This window comes from Coptis chinensis, chromosome 1, assembly GCF_015680905.1.
Source record: "Coptis chinensis isolate HL-2020 chromosome 1, ASM1568090v1, whole genome shotgun sequence".
NCBI lineage: Eukaryota > Viridiplantae > Streptophyta > Magnoliopsida > Ranunculales > Ranunculaceae > Coptis > Coptis chinensis.
This window is the reverse complement of record NC_141456.1, coordinates 47,627,392-47,649,883: the sequence shown is the minus strand read 5'-3', so window position 1 is coordinate 47,649,883 and position 22,492 is coordinate 47,627,392. Positions and strand designations below refer to the sequence as shown.

The 22,492-nt window shown below is 35.8% G+C and overlaps 1 protein-coding gene across 2 annotated transcripts; it reads left to right on the top strand.

Moving 5' to 3' along the window:
* Positions 1-6,615: 6,615 nt before the first annotated feature.
* LOC147524327 (casein kinase II subunit beta-2-like) lies at positions 6,616-12,760 on the top strand. Of its 2 annotated transcripts, none has more exons than XM_086602926.1 (5): positions 6,616-7,204; positions 9,536-9,754; positions 10,738-10,847; positions 10,944-11,109; positions 12,359-12,760. In XM_086602926.1, exons 1-5 carry the CDS (start codon positions 6,913-6,915, stop codon positions 12,487-12,489), a joined length of 918 nt encoding a protein of 305 aa, XP_086459052.1. In that variant the 5' UTR covers positions 6,616-6,912; the 3' UTR covers positions 12,490-12,760. The 2 variants fall into 2 exon arrangements, with proteins under 2 accessions (XP_086459052.1, XP_086459061.1); XM_086602935.1 differs by having other exon boundaries at positions 6,772-7,204; positions 10,944-11,106.
* Positions 12,761-22,492: the final 9,732 nt, after the last annotated feature.

Below are 22,492 nucleotides of genomic sequence, written 5' to 3'. Positions count from 1 at the left end.
ACATATCGAAAAACCAAGTAGCCTATTTTCTTCCTTTTCTCCATTATTTTCAATTATTTATTGACTTCATTTTATTATGTATATTGCAGATAATGGCGTATGAAAATTACAGCTTATGTAAGAAAAAATGCTAAAGGAAATTCTAGAAGCAGGACTTAACATTCAACAAGATCCAAATACAACAACACGTAATTAGAGAGAGGGACGATTCAAAAAGCACTGTAACATTAAAGGTACCAAATGACTTATTCTTTAACAAAGAAAGGCGTAATAGTTAAAGAAATTGATGGAAGCCCAACATATTCATTTGCAAAAAGCAGAGGATTCAAAGCCTTTTCACGCAATACAGTTTATAAAGGATGAACGTGATATGGAAATTGAAGACTTCAATTTCAAAGAACTTATGAAGAAAAGAATAGAAGTTGAAGAGAAACAGAATCAACTCGATATCCTCAAAAATATTATGCTAGATTGTTTGGTTGATGATAAACACAACAAAGATAAAATATATTATCTCGAAGAAAAAATTAAAGGAATGAAGGGCATGTAGAGTTCCATAAAAAAGAAAAGAAAACCATGAGGATTAGTACTTTAATACCAAAACTTTATTATGTTGGTCACATAGTATTTTTTTAATGGCCGAGGTTTAACGCTTCTTATTTATGAAAGTTTGTAACTATTGAGTCTCATATTTTTTTTTAATTTAAATTTATAATCTAGGCACACTTACTTTTCAAATTCGACTACTTCAAGTTAAATTGTGTTCGATATCGAAAAAACTATAAGTCATTTGTCACCTTTGGAGTAGGTATTCAGTATCATAGCATTGTTTTTCTTGTCGACCTTCTAAAAAGAAGTGAGTAATTGTAAATAAGTGGATGCACCTAACATTCAACAATGTAAATCTTTGGACAATGTAGTCCAAATATTAATGAGATAGAGAGTTCCTCCTTCAAGATTCTAATGCCAAATACCGATGATCTTTAAAAAAAAAAACATCATTGGTAGTCTCTTGAAAGAATTAGAAGGCAAAAGAACATTCTTAAATGTCTAGATTTTTTTAGTATTTTCCTCGGCAGTTTTGATACTCTATTATATAAACTCTCATAAATCACCACAAATTACCACAAGAGCACAATCAATTATGAGTTTCTTTACAATCCTAATGGGGATTCCAACAGTCGTACTACATAGTCCAAATGATGTCCGTAAAAAGATCCTCCAAGTGCTTCCTTGATCTCTTTTGACTTTGGGTGCGTAATGTCACCAAAGAAATAACTCATGTATAATCCCATCCTCTGCTTCCATCAAGCTGCAGTCGGGTTTCTTTCTAACTCATTTTTCTCTAATCAGGATTTCCATGGATCCGACAAGCACCAAACAGTGCTCCACACACGCCTAAATAGGCATCATCACTGCAAGGTTTAAGAGCACAAAACAAATACAAATCAATTGAATTACCATATCAACTATATTAGCTTTAGATATATAATTTCAATATCAAAATAATGTTTTTTTTTCGGATAAGAATATTAGAGTGCAGTCCATCGCTAAACCTCTTAAGAGCTCTTCAAAGTCAAAACCTAAAAACTAAAAACTAACCAAACTAACAGACCAACAAATTTGAAAGTTAAAGCCAGAATTCGACATCAAGCACAAATATTGGTTTAAGGTGAAAATATTAACAATTGAAAGAAAACAGTTCGTCACTAATTGGTGTACACTACGAAGTTACAACTTCAAATACAAAGAAAAAACATCCGAATTTATAAGGGAAGCATCCAGTGAAGGGCAACCATACCATCGCGAAATAAACATGTAGAAGATGATATCAACCAAAACTATAAATCATATATAGAAGCAACCATTCATATAATTTCGGACAACCGGAGGTAGCCATTACATATCTACACAACTGTCATATTTTAATGAAATAACTTCAATTATTACAATTCACTTTATCCGAAAGTGCAAGTGATATATATAGTTAAACAGGGGAAAAACTTAGGACTAGGCTATCACATTCCATCTCTATTTAGCATTTGAACACCTTGCAAACCATCAACCACAAAAGATAACAATGACGATAAGGACAACCCTCCCACCATCGGTTTCATTCGAAGGTTCTCCAGCCACATCTTACACCGAAGTTGCATGCCCTCCACTGCCTCTAGAAGCTATTAGCCTGGAAACCAAGATAAAGAACCCAAAATAATTAAACACATCATATCACCCATGTAAAACTCTCCAATCCTAATAAATTCTAGGTATGGATAACCAAAAACACAATAGGGGTATGACTCACAATTTCAGGAAATAGTTTACTCAGTTAAAAGTATGTCAACTGCCTTCAACAATAGAAACAACGGAGCACTTGGTTGATGGTGAAAACAACACAACGGGAATGCAGTGCAAAAGGATCAGCTTCACATTTGGGAGCCGAGCTTGAGTTCATGAACAAGGTTGAGACAAAGAACTCGCTTATACTTAGTTAACAATGCAAAGATGGAGTCGGTCAATATACTATCTGAGCTGTGATATAAAACAAACAAGCAATGTGCTCTCCCTTCTGTTAAAACGCAAGTCTACAAGATTGTCACAAAGTTTGGTGCATCACTCCACCATCTATCAAGAGATCGATACATGTATAACTTCTCAACTGTTTGATCAAAATTCTCTTCAATCTTTCGCACTATACTCGAGCAATCTATGGTGGACATAGAAGATTGGCCTATTTAATGTCCTGAGAAAAACGGGGACTCCACTAGATCGCAAGGTGGAAGTTACTCACCAGCACAGATGATGAGTTAGAACTACTTCACTATTAAATTAGAAGTCTTTAAGCTGAATCACATTCAGTTTGAGTGGGTTAAGATAAAAAACTTACATAAGGCGTACATTCTATCTTGATGAAAATTCCAGTATTCACCAATTAGCTTCACACTTTCCTATACGAAGCCAACCTGCCACCTGGATCTACTTCTAGACGACTACCACAAAGGTGATCCTTACAACCAAAGACCCAAAGATCGAGGCATTACACTATAGTTACTTTGTTCCAATGGAATCGGACGTAATTTGATATATGTGTTCTTTTGGAAACAAATAGAAATAAAATATTAGTTTCCTCATTTTAATTTTTTCGAATTTGATGCTCCCCTTTCTACGCTTTTATTTCAAAGATACTACTTTCCTCTTATTTTTTTTTGTTTGTTGGTGCTCCTAATAAATTCAATGGAGGCCATGAAATTTATAAAACTGCCATTTGCGGGGTGGGGAACACAAACAAAGTTAAAAAGGTACAAGCACCTTATCTTAAATAGTCAACTCCGTGCCTACTCTTTCCAAAGAGATAATAATTAACGAGCCTGCGACAAAACATGCCTTAATCTCCCCTTTTTCCGTTTCTTCGGGCATGTTCGAAAGGAAGCGAGAAGTGCCTCAAAACAAAACAATTTTTACACGGATGGACGCATTAACCGGACCAAGTTGGATGCATAAAAAGAAAACATAAAACTTGACAACCCTATAAGATCCTTCAAAGGCAAAATAAAATGATACAAGTCTGAAAATGTTGCAAGCAATGAAAGCAAAGTAAATTTCATCAAAGAAAAAAAAAACAAAGACTTAAAACTGGAAAGTGGAAAGTGGAAACAACGGTTTCACACTTTCACAACTTCAAAATGGACTAAAAAGATTCGACTCTAAAGTCCAAGCATAAATTAGTACATTTCCCCCTTTTTTTGTCTTTCATTTCTTTTTTTTGTCTTTTTATATTATTTATCTTATTCCTTATATTGTTTGTTTAAATAAATTTTTGTCACTTTTTGGACGAATGTATTATTATTAGCATTCAAGAAGGAAAAGAAATAACAACAAAAAATATTACAATGTTTCTCATAATTCAACTTCTTCAGCTCTTTCTCAACATTCCATCTCATAATGATTAATACAGCAAACGAAAGTAGAAATTCATAAAGCAAGACTTTGGGAGCAATTCCGCGTTCAAAATGCTGAGAATATTGAGGTATAATTGAGAGGTAATTGCTCTTGGACATGTCATGCTATCAATTTGTTTGAAATCACCGAAAGGGCAAGTTTTGTTTGCTAGAAGCAGAGTCAGCCGTCTCGAAAAGCAATATTCCACAGGATCTCACAACTTCAAAATGGACTAAAAAGATTCGACTCTAAAGTCCAAGCATAAATTAGTACATTTCCCCCTTTTTTTGTCTTTCATTTCTTTTTTTGTCTTTTTATATTATTTATCTTATTCCTTATATTGTTTGTTTAAATCAATTTTTGTCACTTTTTGGACGAATGTATTATTATTAGCATTCAAGAAGGAAAAGAAATAACAACAAAAAAGATTACAATGTTTCTCATAATTCAACTTCTTCAGCTCTTTCTCAACATTCCATCTCATAATGATTATTACAGCAAACGAAAGTAGAAATTCATAAAGCAAGACTTTGGGAGCAATTCCGCTTCAAAATGCCGAGAATATTGAGGTATAATTGAGAGGTAATTGCTCTTTGGACATGTCATGATATCAATTTTTAATAGTACTGAAGATGCATTGCAAATTCTTATTCTATATATTGTGAAACAAAGATTTGATATTCTATGTTTGTTTTTGTAGTTATCTCATTTGTAAGTTGTTGGTTAAACTATTAATAATGTTTAAAGCAGTTTTTGACAATTTTCATATGCATGTATTAATATTAGCATTCATGTTGTTGTTGTTGTTGTTGTTGTTTTTTTTTTTTTTTTTTTTTTTTCTAAAAGAAATATTCTTCATCTTATTCATTATATTATAAAGTATATGTTTGTTTCTTCAACTCTTTCTCAACATACTATCTCACGAGGGGTAGTACCTACTCAGCAGCAATTGGCTCAACGAGCTCGCCAAGAAAAAAATTGTATGCAATGAGTATTCACCTCTCCAATGGATGTAGATGTACCTACTCCATAGAAAGGACAACATTATCTTGGTTGAATGAATGTGCAATGTGGATTTTGTTCTGCCCTACATTGGAAAGATCAACAACTATCAAAGTCAACCAAAAACATACCTCTATTTGGGATGTGCTGTTTACAAGGAAAGATCAAATTGCCTTTGCTTTCTGAACTGCCCCCTGCCTTTAAATCATTGTATGAAGGATCTAATGCCATTGCGAGGTCATTTCATGAGCACATTCGGTCACACAATGCGTGTAATGCTTTTACAAGTCTTGGTGTTAATCCGTACATGCGTGTATTGCATGGGGCGTGGTCCAATATCATTTGTTATACACGAAGGACTCTAGCTATTACATAATCATAAATAGCAACAGAGATGCATTGATAAAATTTCTTCTGTGCAACTGCTGTTCATTGCTCTTACTTTCAGCCATTACAAAATTTTATAAATTTACACCATTTACATTAAAAAACTAAAAAATAACATCATTTCCAATCAACAACAAGTTCTATGTACAACGAAATAGTTGTGGGATAATACAACCCATAATAACTTCTCTCCTCAAATCCTACACGGTTTTACCCACCTTTAATTGACACCTCTACTCATCCATAATCAATTATTTCTCAATTGATTTACATAAACACACAAAATATAGCTGATAATGGATGTAAACTTGAAAAAATTAACACTTTTTTCATAGAAAGCAAGAAACCATTACTAAATGCTCAATCATAATTTATTAATAGTGTAGCCAAGTATCATTATCTAACGTGACAGCGAGATATACTAATTAATGATATTCATAGGAATCACATCAAAAATATTGTGAAACCCAATATAATATTCATATCTCATAGTTCAAAAGAAAATATAATATGCATATCTCATACCTCTACATAGAATATGTGGATAACACTTACACAAACGAACTGGAAAAGACAAAGAACAACACACATACAAAATAAAGTAAAAACCAATATAATATTTATACCTCATAGATCCACACAGGTATTATAATTTTTATAATAATTTAATATAACGGCACCCGTTCATAAAATGGGTTCGAAAACTAGTATAAATAAAATGGAAAAATATTAGAATTAGAGTCTTGAAGCAGTGCGGGTTAACAACTTTTGGCATGGTGCGGGTCGGGTGGCTTGACAAGTCAGGTTTGAGCATAGAATCTACACCCATAGCCCAACTGTATAGAAACGGTGACGAGGCTGTACAGGTCTGTTTTCGGGTCGGTGCGGGTTTGTGTTCAAATGCACGCTCAACATCTTTTTGAGGCGGGACGGGTCTGTTTTCGAGTCGGTGCGGGTTTGTATTTAGATGCACGCTCGGCACACTTCTTGCTTTCGGGCAAAGGATAAACTCTCATTTAAGTGGTTATGTGAAAGATTAATTGTTCCCACAAGTGTAACCCAAGTTAGGATAAATCTCATATGCCAAATATTAACTACGAAGCTGATTGTCAAAGAGAACAAAACATTGAACCACGTTAACGTCCTTGTATAGTTGTATGAACCCGTTGCACCAAAACGTCCATGTATAGTTGTATGAACCCGTTGCACCAAAAAAAATACACAATTTTCACTGTATGTTGGATGCTAAATCACTGTGCAAAACCTCCTAGGTACTTGATTCCTTTTACAATCCGAAAGCCAAATTTCCCCTACTTGCATATAAATAGCAGCCACATTGTAACGGGTTCTTCTAAGTTCTAACAAGTAACAACGAAGGGCACCACCCCTCCCCATTCTCACCCGGCTTCACTAAAAACGAGCCAAATCCACAAAACATAAAAAATAAAAATTAGAGAGAGAGAGAAAGAAAATAATTTTTTTTTCCCTTTCTCTCTTCTCACAAAACCAAACCCTAGTTTGAAAATCTGGAAAATTGACCAACAGTTTCCTTAAAATTGTAACAAAGGAAAGATTTTTATAAACATGTATAAAGAAAGAGGAGGTGGGGTTGGATCGAAAACAGAAATGGGAGATAGAAAGAGGATAATTAATGAAGCATTAGATAAACAACTAGAGAAATCATCTTCATCAACAACGAGAGGGGTTGGTTTATTATTGAATGGGAATAATAACAATAAAGATAAAGAAAGAGCTACTGCTCCTTCTACTTCGAATGTTAAACCTATTCCACCACCATCGGATAATCATCATCGTGATTCTAGAAACAATAATAACAACAACTCTTCTAAGAACAAGCAGCAGCAGCAGTCTGATGGTATTGTTTCTTTTTTTTGTTTTCATTTTTTTTTTTTTGTCTTGTATTTTCTAATTTGATGTCATATATTTTGTATATGTGTTAGTTAATATTATTGGTTAGTGTAGTTGTGTTGAAGATGTAGGACATATACATTACTGACTATAGATTAGAAGATGGTCACTACATTATCCACTCCCACCAGTTTTAGTGAAGGCTTTTAAAGCTACGTCTGATCGTTGAGTAGTTATTGGGTGCCAGTTCTTTGCTGTGAATGTAGGTTCACTTGGAACACTGCAATGATGCTACCTGTTGTGAAGCAACATATTAATAACAGTATAATTTTCTGGTTCAGCCTTTAAACCCATCATTCCGCTTCACTATTCACCATGATAGTAAAAAAATATCATTTCCGAGCCATTGTTATTTCTATGAAGTCTTTTGTTTTAAGCCAAATAGGGTAGATAGCATTGTCTCGAATCTCAAGGGGCCTTTCTGAGCATTGTGGACATTCTTAGAACTTACTGTACTGCCCTTTCCACTTGGATTGAGATGCATGATCCATCTCATCTTGGAAGAACTATTCAAGCTAAGATTATCTCTTGACCAATCCCCAGATTTTGAGGATCAGACACAGCACAACTGCACATCTTTAAGCCGATCATCTGCAGCAAATCTTTAAATGGGAGATAAGAACATAACTCATAACATAAAGCCTGCAAATTTGATGTTGTAGTAGTTCCAACGTAAAACTAAGAGAGTCAATTAAGATTGTCTCAACATGTGCAGTATAGCCCATAGGCATAGAGCTCTTGATAGAACACGCTTACACACGATGTGTTTAAAAGCGTGTGAGGCTGTGACAGGCAGAGACTTGAGATTTTTTTTGGTGGTGGCATATATTTTTTGGTTTGTAAAGTTTGTGGATTTACATCAAAACCTGCTAGCACCATCGTCAATCTTATAATATCTAAGGAGGAAAGCAAGAGTTATTTATTTCCTACATGGAGACCTACCATACCAAAGTCATGAGTCGATGTGTTTATCTCCTACTAAACTCTTAGTTCTCTTATTTGATGACGTATGACTGTGTATATCGTAATGTGTCTGTCATATTGCTTTTGGCCATCAATGTGATTTTCATACCACGTTGTGGTTTGTTTGTTGTTTTAAAGATTGAAGTAGATGTGTAATAATTTGTCTGTCATAGCTGCTCTATTCTCTGTTTTGTTAGGACCAACAGTGGAAGGTACTAATTAAAGTTTTGGGGAAAAAAATCGTAAAAGACATTTTTCAGTTTGAAAATACTAGAAAAAACACCTTTATTTTGAGATTACTGAAAAGGACAAGGTTGAAAAACATAAAAATACATCTTAATCTAACAGGGAAAGTTGTCAAAAAATAATAATTTTGAGAAAATGCAGTATGTTCATACTACTAGGGGTATGCACAGACGTTTGGGCATACTGCTTGGGGTATGCACAGAGGTCTGTGCATACTTGTCCTTATCAAAACATGCCCATCTGTCCTTACTGATAATTTGAAGACTAACCTGGTTTTTTCGATAATTAAAGCTAGAATACAGTTTTTTTTTACCATTTTCGTGTAAAGTTTTTTTTATCAGGGTTTAGGTTTTATATGATTTTACTACAACGTGATTTTCTCCTTAGCATGTACGATAAATTGTTGTTGTTTCAAGAGATGATTAAGGGGATCGGATGAAAGGTTACCATGTACACTATAGACCATTAGACCATAATATTCCTAGGTAGGAGGAATGTAAGGGTACAAAGTATTTTGGAAAGTCTAAGATGCTTTAAGCTGATTTCAAAGATGCTCACAGTAATAAAATAACTTGTGTTTTATTAAGTGTTGCATGAACACCAGTTATGGTTGAACGTTTGGATTAAGATGTTAGTTTTGTACTACGACTTTATTTTTTAACATTTCATCCTAATGTATCACATACTGAGTAATAAGTCATTGGACCTATCACGATTTTTTCATCATAATTGTAGCTTTTAAGTTATCTACCTAATTATATATCACGCTGTGGTTTGTTTGCCTATTCTGTAACTTTAAAATAAGCCCGTTGCCTTTTCTTTTGACCCTACCTAACAAATTGTCAGTTTTATAAAATTTAATTTCCTTTTTATTTTTTCTTGAAATTCAGTTTTGTTACTTTTACTAATCGGTTGCTTTGTAATTCATGGAAATAAGTTATGTTCAAGTACTAAACAATCTTATGGGTTTAAACATGCACCATATCATGGTGCTGTTCTTTTTTCTTAGTTGTAAGTGGGTGTTTTTACTTTGATTTTGTGATGATGATCCTAATTGCATTTACTGCAGACGAATCTGAATCTGAAAGTGAAGACTCAGATAATAGTGGATCAGATGGGGATGACACATCTTGGATCTCATGGTTTTGCAATCTTCGAGGAAATGAGTTTTTCTGTGAAGTTGACGACGAATACATTCAGGATGATTTTAACCTTTGTGGGTTGAGCAGTCAAGTTCCTTATTATGATTATGCCCTTGACTTAATCTTGGATGTAGAATCATCACATGGTAAGTGTTAGTTCTGAGTTATATAACTAATCTGTGATTATGGAATTAACGTTAATGTTGAAGTGACTTTCGAAAGTTTTATGCCATTATATTTTGATTAGAAATCTGTACGTATTTTTGTTGATCACGTTAGTTATGAATTATTATCCACAAAACATTTCTTCATGGTTTTGAAGAGTCTTTGTTATTTAGTTGGGGGAAGTAGTCATTAGGGCAAGAATTGTAAGAGTAGTAGAGTACGGAATGTTTCACAGTACTTGTATAAAGTACACTGCCGAGTTTGGTGTTCTGTAGGCGTCTCTCTCTCACACACACAATCACACATACACTCTCACTCTCCCTTTGTCTCTCTCTCTCTCTCCTGCAGGATGATTTTGTGCAGAGGGGATATGATATTTAGAGATTTAAATGGGGCTCATGTGGATAGAAATCTTAGAGCCTTGGGGATGAAGTTGATAACCTTAAGAAGGTGGCTTCTGAATACGACTATAGCTTTTATTTTTTGGGTAGTGCCACAGTCCACTTTCCTATGTTTGTGGACTTTTGGAGGGGAGGGGGTTCCTTAAATTTCGAGGGCTTGTTGGAGGTATGTGTACAGTTGTTAGAACACATTGTGTTCCCTTGGTAGGATGAATATGTTTATTATCTTCCTTCATGCCTTTGCCCCACCCCACCCCCTTTTTTTATTCCTCTTAGTACATGCGTGGATTCTTCTTCCCAATATGCTCTCTGTTGCACTGTTTTTACTCCTATGAGGAACCGTTATTTAAAGAAATGGCAATGCACTTTGCAGTCTGATCTGTCATTGCTTTAGTATATCTTTTCTAAGATGAATTATACTGACTGCAATATCATTGCTTTCAAGCTTTTCAGACTAACATGCAACCTTTTTCACTAACATGCAAGTTTCTGTTGTACTATGGTACTCTTATCCTTGCTTTTTTTTGGTGCTAAGCGATTTGTTTTTTATTGGTCTTGCTTAGGAGACATGTTTACTGAGGAACAGAATGAGTTGGTTGAATCAGCGGCAGAGATGCTTTATGGTCTGATTCATGTGAGATACATATTAACCAGCAAAGGAATGGCTGCAATGGTGAGTTTCTTTAAAGTATTTACTTTTAGTGTTCTTTTCAAGACGATTTGGAATAGACCTGCATCCTTATTATTGGTGTTGTTGGAACTTTTACAGTTGGACAAGTACAAGAACTATGATTTTGGCAGATGCCCAAGAGTTTACTGCTGTGGGCAACCTTGTCTTCCAGTTGGCCAATCAGACATTCCTCGGTCAAGTACAGTGAAAATCTACTGCCCCAAATGTGAAGATATATATTACCCACGATCTAAGTACCAAGGCAGTATCCTTCACCTTTTATTTTCGAAAGAGACATTACCCTGTATTTATTACTCTTAACATGCCATGCATGCGTTGGTTAAACTTTTTTAGCAAGATCATGCATTGTCTATGCTTCAAACATTCACCTTTGGTAAAATGCTTTCATATGCTACTGTAATTTTTTGTTGTTGTTTCTTTGTTTTGGTGTCGGGGGTGGGGGGGGGAGAAGGGGGGGACTCTACTTTCATGTGTCTGCATGAACAAATGAAAAATATGATATCCTCATCTTGCATACGGGTTGGGAATTGCACATTCTCCAATCTTTTGTTGTATGAGATTTCTAACAATACTTTAGTGAGCATTTGGTTCGATAATGAACCTAAACTGTCTGGACCAATCTTTAATCGGTCCGATATCCTTTTTACAGTTTATGATGTGTGAGGGGGTGTCTATATGCATGTGTGTGCATGAACAAATGAGAATATTATATCCTCATCTTGCATACTGGTTGGGACATTTCACATTCTACTATCTAACTTGTGGTAATTAGCAAAAGAAACTCAAGATCGGTGCTGATTGTTTTGGTTTGGATCACAGGACCTGACATCAAGGGATGGGTGTCATTGACAGCCCTCTGGTGGACAAGATGATGAGAAATCCTTAGTGCCATGAACATTGTCCTTAAATGAAAATAGATGATTATATCTTCTAAATCACTGTGCAGGGGTTCATTGTCATTGTTTACTAGGAAGATAAATGGCTAAAATCGATCAGATGCTGTATTTCTGTGGTCGTTCACTGCACAATAGTTCCAACTTTTTATTTTTTTAAATGTTGTTATGCAGTCGGCTCTGTCTATGCGGCTAACACTTTAGGATACGTCCACTCTGTACTCTTAGGGTTATTTCGTTTTGGCTTATCTTACGGCTAGCTTTCTTTCCTGGGAAATGTCAGTGTTTCAGATGCCTTGTTGTTTTTTCTAATGGTATCAATGAATTGTTAGTCCTGTGCAATAGGTCCGTTTCATACTGCAAGATACCATGTGCTTGATCCTCAATGTTTTTTGTATTTTTTTCCTTTTCTTCTGCTCTTGTTTTCGTAAGTCTAAGTAGGATGCTCATCCTACTTTTTACATTCCATTTTTTTTTTGGTAGGATGCTCGTTCTACTTTTTACATTCCATTTTGTTGCCACTATACTGCTCCTTTTCTATTGTGCTTTACATTTCTTTTTACTTTTTTTTGACATGGAGTCTTTCTTTAACTATATTAGATATTGATGGAGCTTATTTTGGAACCACATTTCCTCACCTGTTTTTGATGAGCTATGGACACCTCAAGCCACAGAAGCCATCACAAAGCTATGTTCCAAGAGTATTTGGCTTTAAGATCCACAAGCCATGATGTAAGGTTTTCAAATACAATTTGGATATGAGAAATCTCATATTCCAAGGCAGAGGCCCTTTTCTGGCTTCTATTCGGAAGAAATCCCCCCCACCCTTGCGCCCCCTCTCTCCTCTAAAGTTGCAACTGGTTTCACCAATTTATATATCGAGAAAAGTGTTTGAAAATTGAGTCAATCTACCTTTCTAGCTAATTTTCCTTAATTTAGCGTTGTATTGTGAGACCATCTGTAAGCTTTTTCACTGATTAAGTAGTGTTTCACGTAGCCTCATTTTATTGATCTTCCTTTTGTTCATTACAATTTTTGTCGTTGTTCTTTAGTTTAGCGTTGATATGGTCACTATTGGGGCATTTTGTCGAGTTAAATTTTTATGCTAAATTAGAGATTTAACTAGAAATTCAGTGTGTTTATACCCGCACTCAATGAGCAAAGTGCTACACTCACATGGTATTTTGATTCAGACTGATTGCCTCTGCTTTTCTATTTTTGTCACGTATCTGCTTAAAGCACTTGTCTCGCCTCAAGAGAGGATGTTCAAGGCTGAGCTTGAGGTTGAGTCTGCTGCTTGAGATGGTTGTTTGTAACTTGGCATTCTTCTTCTTATTATTATTATTATTGATTATTGTTATTATCAAGATATTTTGATTGATACTGTTAACATTGCAGCCTAATATTTGTGTCCATTTTGGACGGCATATAGAGACTTAATTAGAAAATTTGAAAACTTAAAAAGTGTTAACAGTAGCAGGTAAAAAAGTGGTAGTCGGCTTATTGCACTAGCTCCGGATCTGTTAGATTGAAACTATGACCCAGTCTCAGATGGTGCAGTTTAGGTCAGTCTTATATATATTGTAAGAGCTTGTCTGATCTGTGGGTTTTGTGTATCGTGTGTTTAGTGTGACTATTCTTTCTTTTATTTATCAAATTCTGTTCTATTTTGTTTTTGATGTTTTGACTTGTGTTTATAATTAATTCCAAGTGCGGGAGTAGTGCGGGAGTCATCTGCTTCAAAAGTTCATGTAACGATTCCAGCGTGGATAGAGTTTGTGGGGAACAGGTGATTGAGGTTAAGATACCAATTGATAAGTTATTCTTGGTTGTTGAAATTTTGTATAGTTAGATTAGTCCTAATGTCTTTGCAGCCTATTCGGGGTGGAGGAAGTATTTAGGAGTAGTTGAATTTAGAAAGCATAGATGAAAAGATCTTTTCCTTTTTCTTGGAACGAGTAGTGCTTGCTCTTAACGACCTAATCCTTGATGTTAGGTGTAACTTTTAGAAGTCGAGGTTGTATAATCATCTTGAGAAGAGAGAGGTAGCTATTGTTATGTTTGCAACTTGGAGTGTTTGCAACTTGGAGTGACCATCTCTGTGTTTTGACTAGAGAGATGACGACTGTGCACCTTTGTGCCAGAGTTGCCAAGGAACGTACTCTTTTCCATGGTTCCTGTAGTTCCGAGAAACGCAAGACTACTGAAATGAGGTACTTACATGGAAGTATGGTACTATTGCCTAACTGTATTCGTAGATTAATGCTGGGCACCTTTTTAACTGATTATGCAGCATTCTTGTAGCTGCAAATAGAAGTATCACTTTTGAAGTTTCGAAGAAATAATAAAATTAGGGCAGCTGCGACATAATTGGAGCAACCAAATTGTACCCTTTTTTTCTTTTCTATATTTTGACAATGGATCAGAACTCGTCAACATTCGAATCTGTGCAGGCAAAACCCAACAGAGTCTGTCTCCTTGAAGGCAGAAAATCTCGATGAGATTTTTGAGATCTCAACGAGATATCTCGGTATTTGAAGAGTGAGATCGAGATATCTCAACTGAATATTCAAAATATTTTTTTCTGATATATTTCGCAATTTCCGAGATGAATTTTGATCTCGACGAGATCAACGAGATATCTCGTTTGACTTGTTGACCACTTTTTAACCAAATTTCAAAGATATACGATATATCTCATTTGATTTGTTGACCACTTTTTAACCAAATTTGGGAGATTTTTTATATACCTGAGATTTCCGACAGTTTATACCAAGAAATGAGACATCTCTGACAGTTCATCTCGGTTTTTGGGGGGTCCGAGATATCGAACGAGGTCGAGATTTTCTGCCTTGTCCTTGACCACTCGCATTCAGTACTTAGTTAGGCACGTCCATAGAGGAGCTCAATTTTAAATCCCTTTCAACTTCCATTTAAGGTAGACTGATCAAGACCGGTGCAATACGAGTATACAACCAACTTGAAGCCATGAATTGCGTACATCAGTACATGTAACAAACTAACAATGGACTTGTAATGTGGCATCGTTGCCAAAGGAAAAGACTACTGGAGTACTGGATCTGTCTTGTTTCATTGGAAGGATTTGAAGTTGTGTGCAGAGTTTTGCACTACAACGCCCACTGTAACATGTTGGGATCGTGAACACAGTTGACCACTTAACAACATTTCTCAAAAAGAACTAGTTGAAAATATGCTTAAAATCATCCTTTACATCCTGTATTAAAATTGGGATTTAAAAACGTTATAGCTCCAGTTTGTATACTTGGAAATATAGCAAAAACTGGTTTGGTGGCTATGTTCAATCAAGGGTATGTTGGGCTCTGTTCTTGGCAGGTTGTTGAGTGGCTCCGTGTCTAATTACTAAAAGGAACAAGTAGTTGGCTGTCTAGTTTAGTTCGAAGGAATTGAATTGTGTGCAGAGTTTTGGCGTCTGTCATGTAATTCAATCTGAGGGCTATGTTTGCCTTGGTAGGAGGTCCTGCCATCAAATTTCAACAAAAGAAACTGATTAAAATAAGGATTAAGTAGTATTACTCTCTAGATGAGCCAATTAGAATTCTCCCACTAGATAAGAAATTAGGATTTCCCTCTAAATACACGAAAAGAAAAATATGTTCAACTCATTTTGACTTTTTTTTTTTGGTGTATTGGAGAAGAGAAACCTAATTTTCCATCTAAAGAGGGAATCCTAATTAACTCATTTAGTGGGGATAATATTAGTTAACCCTTAAAATAAAAGATTAATGTAGGCATATAGCCACAATTTTCCTTTCATTCCAACTGCCAGATTTGAAGATAATATTTGATGTTGCCTTCTAGCAACGCAAGCTATATCGAGACTTTCACAGTTGAGTGTTGAGTGCACGACTTTTAAATAGCCTGCTCTATGGACTTCAAAGGATGATTCCATTTGAATGAAATATTACAAATGAGAGTATCAACTTTCGTAAATGAGACTATCAACTTTCATTTTTTTTAGTTCGTATTTTAATGGTAAAACGAGAATCAATGAGCTGAAGCTGCACATTGGAGTTGAATTTTGTACCGACCATTTTGACTGGAAACCGAATTTGGTGCTTGTTGTGAATAAATTAATGCAGAAATAACGTTATTGACTACAAATAGATTAATTCTACACAAGAATTGATCATTCTCTCTAAACAAGACTTAACACCCTCCAAGTACCGACTTTTTAATCCCTATGGACTTCTGATTCCATTTGAACAATTTAACAAATGAGAGTATAACTTTCGTAAATATATAATAATTTTTTAGTTCGTATTTTAAAAAACGAGAATCCAACCACAAGACAAAAATATATTTTGGTTCTAATTTGTGCTTGTTGTGAATAAATTAATGCGAAACAACGTTCCTAAGCTTTTAATTCTACTAGATGTCTCTCTAAACAACAAATTACAAGACTATCCCAATTTCTCATTAACAATTTACAAAGAATGAAATATAATACTCAAAAAGAATTTTTGTTTTACAATTATGTCGTTCTTTTGTCTTTGGTTAGGTTAAATTTTAGATGTCGAAAAACAAATTATATTTATAATGTTTCCAAAACTCATCAAATCGTTGTTTTAAATTATGGCGCCTTTCTTTTGGTTAGGTTAAATTTTTAGCGTGGCTTTAACAATAATGTTTCGCTTGCCAAATATGAGAGGCCGAGCAAAAAAGTTGCCCTTGTTCAGATCGTTTGCAAAGAAGGGCGTGGAAGTGCCCTTGTTCAGCATACATAAGTCTTGGTAGCCGCCTTACACAAAAGAAAGAAAAAAAAAAAACTCTTTTTTTCTCTACATTCTCCACCTCGGTGAGGTTTTAACACATAAAACCGAGCTGAACACATTTAGCAAGAAAGCACTAGTCCCGAAACTCGCCGTCAACTGCCCCGAAGGGCCATGCCCACAAAGGGTTATGCCCGCGAAGAGCCACTCATAAAGAGTCATGCCCATGAAGAGCACGTCATGCCCACAAAGAGCTGTCTTCACATAAAGTCATGCTCACAAAGAGCAATCATGCCCACGAAGGGCCATGCCTACAAAAGGCATCAATCAACAATGCATGAGCCTCCACCATTTGTGGAATACCTCCAACCAATGTTGGAACTCAACTCCATAGAGAACCTTCTACAACCTAAAACCTTTTTGCCCGTAGGCAATTAAACAAATTCTCAAGTACAAAACTTGTCACGAGCCTCCACCATTTCATGCATATCCACTAACCAATCTTTGCAATGGCCATCTCTAACAACTTATTCGAAGTCATTTGGTTCATCACCCTCGATATTCAGTACATAGGCAACCGAGTCCGGTTGACTATAATGCTTCACTAGCTTATCATGCTCATACTTCGTAACTTGTTTCACACTTCTCTTTGGCTTTGATCTAGCCAAAGCTTGCTGCTCAGGTTGTTGTACCTCAACTTCTTGTTAAATAGTTCTTTCATTAAGAACCTCACTCTCTATAGCATCCTCTGACACTTCCATCTCAATCACTTGAGATTTTATATAAACACCACTATTTCCAGCCTTCTTCGGCCTGCTAAAATATAGCACCGAAGTCTCATCAAAGGTAACCTCACTGCTGACTAGGAACTTGTGGTTCTCAAGACACCACAATCCGTATCCCTTTTCTCCCTTTGCATAGCCCAAGAATATAGCTTTCTTAGCTTTAGGATCAAGCTTAATATCCTTCATATGGTAGTAAGCACTAGATCTAAACACGCACAAAGTATCATAATCAGCTGGTTTCCCTGTCCACACCTCATAAGGTGTTTTGCAGTCTATCGACGGAACTGGTGATCTATATTATACAAGTAACACGCCATGACCACTACATCTGCCCAGAACTCTTTGCCAAGATTGGCATTAGAAAGCAAACACCTAATTTCCTCAAGCAACGTGCGATTCATTCTTTCTGCTAACCCATTCTGCTGTGGCGTGCCCCTCACTATCTAGTATCTAGTAATTCTCTGTTGCGCACAAAACTCTTGGAAAGGCCCATAGGTATACTCAGTACCATTGTCAGACCGTAGAGTCTTCACCTTCCTACCTGTGCGTTTCTCAACCGTTGCGTTCCACTTTTTAAATGTCTCAAAAACTTCATCCTTGGACTTCAAGCTATATACCCACACATATCGTGTATAATCATTGATGAAAGAGACACGATAATGGTTACCTCCCTTAGAAGCCACTCTAGAGAGTCCCCAAACATCCGTATGCATATAATCCAGGATGCCTCTCGTCTTGTGCTTGCTTGACTTAACTTGACTTTACACTGCTTGCCATAGACACAATGCTCATAGAATTCCATACTTGGTTTCTCCAAGTCTTTCAGTAGCCCTCACTTGCACAACTCAGACAATCCCTTTTGGCTCATATGCCCAAGGCGCATATACCACAATTTTGTGCACTCAGAATCATCACCACATGTACCCACTGCTACATCGCCTATCACTGTACTACCCAACAAAGTATACAAATTTCCATGTCTTTGACCCTTCATAATGACCAAAGAGCCACTAAGGATTTTTAGGACTCCACCATTTTCCATAAACTTGTGGCCTTTGGAATCCAAGTACTAAGAGAAATAAGATTCTTCTTTAGCTCAAGAACATGTCTCATATCGGTTAAAGTCCTCACTATACCATCATGCATCTTGACCCATATAGTTCCTATTTCCACCATCTTACAAGCAACATCATTACCCATCAAAACGGAACCTCTACTCAAGTTCTCATAGGTAGCAAACAACTTCCTATTTGGACACATGTGGTAGGAACACCCGGAATCAAGAATCCACTTTTCATTCATGTGGTCGTCTTGTGTAGACACTAAAAGATTTACATCATCCCCATTGAAGCTGGAAGCAAGACTTGCTTCACTAACATCCTCATTCTCAAACTTACCACTCATCTTGTTACTTTTTTTTAGGCTAGGGCAATCACATAGATAATGCCCCTTTTCCTTGCAATTGTAGCACCGTACATGTTTTAAAGGCTTCTTCAAACTACCCTTCCACTTGCTTGTGGAAGTCATCTCATTCGACATCACCCTCGCCGACTTTTTTTTGCTTCTTTATCAAACTTCTCTACTTCAAATCTAGCATTTGACATCTTGGGAGCCTTTTTTCAAGTCACACACAATAACCCAAAAAAATATCTCACTCAAAAATTTTATTGAACACCTTGTCTACGCAAATTTTGAGCACTATGGTTCTTCACCAAAACTCAAAATCCTAGGTTGTATACCCCGCTCTAATACCAATTGTTGTGAATAAATTAATACAGAAACAACGTTATCCACTACAAATAGATTAACCCTACACAAAGATTGATCCTTCTATCTAGACAAGATTTCAACACCCTCCAAGTACTATCCCAACGCTTCTCATTAACAATTTAACAAGCATATGAAGTAAATATAATAATACAAAAGAGAACCAACCACAAGACAAGAATATATCGTGGTTCGGCAATTTGCCTATGTCCACACTAGCGAGTTCCAAGTCTTACTAGATGTCCAGAGTAACAGATTACAAGAGCTCTCGATTCACTCACAAAGAATGAACACTCAACTCACTAAGAATTTCCTTCTTACAATCTCTCTCTTTCTTTCTTTTGGTTAGGTTATGTTTTTACAGAAAAAACTTTATATTTATACTGTTTCCGAAAATAGTTGAAGTTGTGTTGAAATATGGTGGCGCGCTATCTTTGGCCGAACAAAAGTCGAGTGTATCTTGTGCTAACAACCCGATCATTTGCCAAAAGAGGAGCTGGCCTTTGTCCGTGCATACATAAGAGAAAGAAAAAAAAAACTCTTTTTTTCTCTACAGTGCTAGATTAAGGAATATATATTCTATAGGAATTTTTTTGTAAGAAACTCGAGAAAAATATTATGACTATACTAACAAACACCCTCACATGGTGGTGAATTCATATGAATGGACATAATGGAGAACTTGCGTACTGTACTCAGGTTTTCGTGGCTCAGCTGAACCAATATGAGATTTCCTACGTACCCCTTGCTGAGGGATCAAGTCGCCTCGTAGTTCACTCTCTATCTCCCTTCTCAGTTTTCTCCCTCTTTCTTTCCCTCTCTTGGCCACCCTCCCTCTCTTGGGCATCCTCCCTCATGGAGAAGAAGCCACCTTTAATCCCTAAACGCTACCTTTTTATACCTGTCTCTTCTCTTCATCTTGGTCCTCCTTTATGACCCCTCATCTAACATTATGGCACAATTCCATTCCATCGGAGCATGTTTCTTTACATAAAACTAGGTTCAAAACCTTCATTCCGGTCTTTAGTAGTCAAAAACCCGTTGACTTTATGAATTACGTCTAAAACCCATCCGATTTTTAAAATTGTGAAATAAAGGTTTTATTTTCAGTAAGTTATGAGAAAAAACTAGCCACACCTTATTTTCTTTTTCAAAATACCGTATATACCCTTTTTATATGAAATTTGTTACTCCGTCTATTTCTTTCTCAATTTAGGTTTTTATCATCTTTAATTTGGAAAGAAATTGGCGATGGTGATTTCTCATATCGTGATTTAACTCGAGTGAAAGAAATTTTGTGTTGTACGATGGATTTTACTGTTCTTGGAGTTATATCCTACAAAAATTTGACTCTCGCAAGTCGTATTGGTCTGTCTTCTTCCATTATCAATTTCAGAAATGAGATTTCAACAAATTGGACCGAGTTAAATCCATCATGCTTTGATATTTTTTTCACTCACGATGGAAAGTCATTTGTTATAGAAAATGATGTAGAGCTTCAATCTTTAGCGTGCTACAGCTTTGCAAAGGGCTTTTCTACAGTTAACATTGATGTCTCTTTGAAACTTGATTATGGAGTAGGTGAGAGTAGTACATCTGGTGATAATTCTTCTAATTTTTATGGTAGCTCTTGTGCTTCTGGTAGTGAGACTGGTAGTGAAATAGTGCCTATTAAATAATTGAGGAGTAGATTATGGGCTTTTAATCTCAAACATGTTAGTCAAACATTTGTTGATGTTAATGATTTCCGTCTTAAAGTATTGCAGTATTCTATTGAGACTGGGTACAAATATCAATTTTCAAAGAATGATCCGGGGAAAGTTACAATTTATTGTACTAAGAAGGAAAGTACTGGTTGTTTGTGGTGTGTACATGCAGTTTCTGAGTTTGACTCTTTTGTGATTGATAAACAAAAAATGAAATAGTTTACCTACGAAATGAACGATGAACTCAAAACGTAAGTAAACTAAAACTATTTATGTGCCTATATGTTTATCAAAGTTTCTACTCTCAATTCTATCGAAATAAAGTGGAGTAACAAATTCGTTCCACTCCTAGTTCTCTAGCATGGAATGATTTCATAGTTAACTAATCGGTCTTAAGTCTAATGAGAGCTTTACGAAGGGGAATTATACTACCATGCAATATGAAAAGCAATATGTTGAATGTCACTACGAAATATATGGAAATACTAATGTTCTTGAATCTAGATAAAGAATTGTAGGGAATTGAATCCACCTCGAATCCAACTTAATCACCTAGAATAGATCTGTTGTAATCCAATTCTTACGTTCTTACGGTAAGAATTGCTCGTTCTAATCCCTAATTAACATGACATTTCTACCAATTATAACTAGCATGTGAGGTCGTCCACCCATTCTCATGGCAAAACACGACCTTCTAGAATGGAATAGACTCTACAACGCTTCTACATTATACAACTAAGTTTTCATCAAGGCTTCATCAACCCCTCTAATGGAGGTTTTAGCCTTGATTCATCAAACCATCATTTCCCATTGAAATTGAATACAACATATTACAAAGATTCTAACTTTATGAAATTTAACTAAACAATAATCGAAATCTAATTAATAACTAAGAATTGAATGATAACAAGAATTGAAATTAGATCTAATAAATTGTAAATGACAAAAATCTAAATTGACAAGAATAACTATTTTATTTATCTAATCAATAAAGAACACTGATTTAAAGTTTTAATCTAAAACAGGGAATGAAATTCTAAAACTGAGATATAAAACTAATTAATGGAGGCTACTAATCTAATTTCTAATCTAGGTCTAACTATCTACCATTAACAAAGAGTTAAGCTTTAGTTTTTATATGTTCAGATCCAAAAATCGTGCATGGGCTTGGAGCCATGTTTTGGGCTAGAGAATCAGGCCCAAAACCCAATTCTTTCAGTCCAAAAAGGCCTTTTCAGCTGCAGTTGGCTTAAACAGACTTTTCATCCACTTTTACTCTTCTGATTGGATCAAGGCTTAGACCATTAGAAAGCTCTTTCCGAGCCGGTCGTTTTGACATAAGGTAGGCCCCATTCCGAGGTCTGAGTCCAAAGATACGGTCTTCGGAAGTTCTGCTGACTTTGTGTGCTGTTTCTGCCCGCGTTGACTTTGACTTTTCATCTTTGACCGGGCTTTAGAAAGGCTTTGTCTTCTTGAATCTTGGCCTTTAATCACGGAACTCCTTAGTAACCGACCTTTGCTCCTTTATCTCGCTAAAGTGGCACATTTCTGCACATAATGGACTTTGAAGCCTGAAATGCATAAAACACGTGTCGGTGTTAACTCTTAATTATTACTCACATAATTGGTCTAAAAGTATGACTGTTACAGGGTTAAAACTACAGTTTTGGGCTCTTATCAAACCACCCCCAAACAGCATTTTGCTTGTCTTCAAGCAAAGATGAG